A 4,021-nucleotide genomic window follows, 5' to 3' on the forward strand; every position below is an offset into this window, starting at 1 on the left:
GCTCCTGGTTAATGTGATTTCATTATTTCTCCCCAGATGAAAGGCTGCATAAAAGTGCTGAAGGACCAACCTGCAGATAATGTAGAAGGGCTCTTGAATGCTCTCAAGTACGTGTTTTCTTGTTATTAAACAGATCATAATTTAATAATATTGCCTTTCTCTGTTGTCCAAAACATTAACGTAACACTGTCCCTCTAAAGTCCACTTTGGCTCTTGCCTCCTCAGATTCACCACAAAACACCTGAACGACGAGTCCACTCCGAAGAACATCCGGACTATGCTCCAGTAACATTTGTTCTTTTTCTAAATATTGAAATGAAGAGGATCATTCTGCTGACCTCAGACAAGATGTAAATGTTTACATTATTTAAAAGGTTTGTTGTTCATACTTGTGTGAATCGTGCAAAATCCGACACTCCAAATTTATTCAGCCCTGCAGATTTTATACTTTCTACTTTCCCACCAAACACCAAGCTGTCTGAGCACAAACTATTGATACCTGTTTGCCTTAATGGATGTTGGAATTTTAGAGATGAATGAGCAAGGCAGCAACGCATAAAGAATAATTAGTTTTCTTTTGGGATGCCTACTTTCTAAAATTACAACTTTTCCAAGAAATGCTTCAAAGCTTGTGATGATGAGCAGCGTAGACCTCAGAGGTCTGTTGAAGAATCGATGGCTGTTCCTGCATGGCCAGCGAGATGCTGCAGGGTGTGGAAATGAAAGTAAGACATGGTTGGGGGGAAAAAAAACAACTGTGATAATAAATGATCCAATCAAATGTTTTATCAAGCTGATTTTAAAAGCTACATGCTGTGCCATCTTTTCTCTGTACAGTGCTGCCTGCATCTACTGGCACCCCTGGTTAAAATGTTTAAAAGCTTATAATAAATTCTTTTTTTGTTGCAGCGGTATGATCTCACACTGAAAAAATTCAAAAAATCCAACATTTAATTTGAGAAACAAAACCCGCCATTCTCTGTAGCTGCTGTGAGTTTGGCGCCATGCTTTAAAATCGAAGCATTATTCATACTTTACTCCAAGGCAAAACCCAGCTGGAGTGTTTGTTGCTAAAACGCTCTGTGTTGGTCCCATTTGAGGTTTTAAATTTAAAATAGCTTCAGTGTCATTTATTCTTTAAAGGACTTCCAGTATGTGACTGAAATAAAAGATGCATTTCTCTTAAGACTTTGTGTGGGCAAAATCTGCCTGCCACTGTATGTTTAACATTTCTGTTGAGCGTTCTTTAACAGAAAGACCAAAAATATTTAATTCTAAATAAATTATATTTGTTGGCCTATAGACTCTAAAGGACAACAAATCTCATTTGTTCTCCAAAGTCAAGACCTCAAACTAGGTTGGACAATCTGTGACTATTAACTGTGGTTCTTTTTCCATTTTAAACTCTGAAGACCGATGAGAGAGAGAGTATGTGTAGAGTATGTAAACCTGTAAACCTTATGTAAACTTATCGTGGAAAAGCCAGAGGGCTGTCTTGATGCCTTAAATAAGCTGACTAAGGTCATACCCTGTGAAGCATGGAAACACCGTTCTGTTTCTGTTGTATTGCATCCATAAAGCCATACATGTAAAATGAACCGTAGCCACTCCTGTCCTTCCATTAATGTGTCAGACTAACATTACTTTAACATCCTCTTGTGTTTCAACATATATCCAGTAATGTGTGCGATCCATATTTTGGATGCAATGAGATCCAGATGTATGCCGCATATATGTCTTATTTCTGACCCCCGTCTTCTGCCAGGGACCATGTACGCAACCCTTCCTTCAGCCCCAACATGTGCAACTGTGTGCTGAATGCAAGACGTTGTTTTAAATCATCTTTTTTATTTTGTCTTCAACTGACATTATTGTTTAATGTTGAGATTCCTACTCACTGTTTATGGTTGTTTCTTTGGCTGTGTTCTTGCATACTGAATGAGAGGTTTGGATTGGATAATAAAGTTGGTACATTTCTTAAAGAGTTGGAAGTTTTTTGTCCTCATTCACCACATCTCATTCACTACCAGGGTGTCTTCTCTGTGACATCTTATGCAAATTTTTAGCACTTTTAGATATATGATGAAATATTTTTACAAAGATCCATTGGCAAAGTGAGGTGAAATCTCTCACACAAGATTAAATGCCCATTAAGATATTCTGATTGTAGTGGACTGTATGTCAGCTAACTGAAAGGTGAATATCTCTATATAATCGGTATGAACTAGATACATTTCATCACATTACTAAAGAACTTGAAATGAATTGGATGTTTATCCAGCTTGAGTTGATTTTGTTACTCTGTTACTACTATGTTTTCGTCACTTATTTCAGAAAGTGAATCTATAGACTTATTACACACACTGAAATATTTCATGCCTTTATTTCTTGTCATTTTGATGATTATGGTTTACAGATAATAACCCAAACTTCAATGTCTCAGAAAAAGTTAAATATAGCAAACTCCTGGTGTCACACTAATCAACTAATTATCTCAAAATAATAAAGCTTTCATGAGCTAAATGGTCTCTCAGTCTGGGTCAGTAGGAGATACAATCTTGGAGAAGACTGCTGACCGGACAGATGTCCAGAAGACAGTCTTTACATCCTCCATTACGAGGGTGAGCCACCAAAGGCCATTGCTACAGAAGCTGGTTCACAAAGTGTTGAATCCAAACATATTCATAGAAGCAATGAATATGAGTGAGAGTGGTAGGAAATGGTGCAACAGGATAACTACAGCTTTGAGAGGATTGTCAAGCAAAATCCATTCAAGATTTAGGAGGAGCTTCACAAGGAGTGGACTGTGGCTGGAGTTAGAACATCACGAGCGACTATGCAGAGATGAATCCTACACATGGACAAACAGCATCTTAGCTGGGCAAAGAAGAAAAAGAACTGGACCATTGTTCAGTGGTCCAAAGTCCTCTTTTCAGATGAAAGTAAATTTGATTTGAAAATCCAGGTCAAAGAGTCTGGAAGGAGAGTGGAGAAGCACATAACCCACATTGCTTGAGGTCCAGGGTGAAGTTTCCACAGTCGGTGATGATTTGAGGTGCCGTGTCATCTGCTGGTGTTGGTCCATTGGGTTTTCTGAAGTCCACAGTCAACGCAGCGATTTACCAGGAACGTTTAGAGCACTTCGTGCTACCTTCTGCTGACGTGCTGTATGGAGATGCTTATTTTATTTTCCAAGAGAAAGATGACAGACAGCAGACCCAACAATGTAGATGACCTGAAGCCCATTATGAAAGCAGCCTGGGCCTCCATTACACCTCAGCAGAACCACAGGCTCATTGCCACCATGCCACACCACATCAATGCAGTAATTCATGCAAAAGGACTCCAACCAATTATTAAGTGGATAGAAATGAGGAAACTGGCATTTATGACATTTCTGTTAAAACATTTTTTTCTTGATCTTATGTAATATTCTAATTTTCTGAGACAGAATCTGGGATTTTTATTATGTGTTACCATGATCATCAACATTACAAGAAATAAAGGCTTGAAATAATTCACTCTGTGGAATAAATCTATATATGAGTTTCCCTTTCTGAAATTAGTGACAAATAATACTGATCTTTTTACCAATATTCATTTTTTTATGTACTGTACCTGTATATGTGCTATATAAATGAACTGAATTGAATTAAATGTAACTTTTTTCCTTTAAACAGGTTTTTGTGACAAGTGATCTAAACTCCAGATTTTGGGTTTCTTAAAGTCATTGTGAGAACTTTCAAATAATGTCAAGTACTGAATTAAATAAATTGAAATAAAAACGGTAGGTCTACTAAGCAGATGGAAAAATGTGCAAATCTTTTCAAAAGTGAATACGACAAGGCTCTGGGTTAGCTCCTCCTTAGCCCCCTAACACTCCTATTTAATACCCATGTGTTGCCATTCAGTCCCCATAACCAAATCACACGACTCCTTTTCATGCATGAAAAAGTCAACATGAAATGATTAAAAATGCAAAAGTAAATGTTGAAAGGATCAAATTATTAGCACCAATAAA

The 4,021-nt window shown here is 37.5% G+C and overlaps 1 protein-coding gene across 5 annotated transcripts in view; it reads left to right on the plus strand.

Annotated features, from left to right (window-relative positions):
• fam49a (family with sequence similarity 49 member A) overlaps window positions 1–1,982 on the plus strand; it is a 43,709-nt gene extending 41,727 nt beyond the window's left edge. For all 5 annotated transcript variants that reach the window (XM_047388570.1, XM_047388569.1, XM_047388568.1 and 2 more), the window contains 2 exons: window positions 37–107; window positions 226–1,982. In XM_047388570.1, coding sequence (XP_047244526.1) covers window positions 37–107; window positions 226–289 — 135 coding nt within the window. In that variant the 3' untranslated portion in view covers window positions 290–1,982. The remainder of the gene's footprint in view (window positions 1–36; window positions 108–225) is intronic.
• The last annotated feature ends 2,039 nt before the right edge of the window (window positions 1,983–4,021 follow it).

The sequence above is a fragment of the Girardinichthys multiradiatus genome, chromosome 15, assembly GCF_021462225.1.
Source record: "Girardinichthys multiradiatus isolate DD_20200921_A chromosome 15, DD_fGirMul_XY1, whole genome shotgun sequence".
Classification (NCBI taxonomy): Eukaryota; Metazoa; Chordata; class Actinopteri; order Cyprinodontiformes; family Goodeidae; genus Girardinichthys; species Girardinichthys multiradiatus.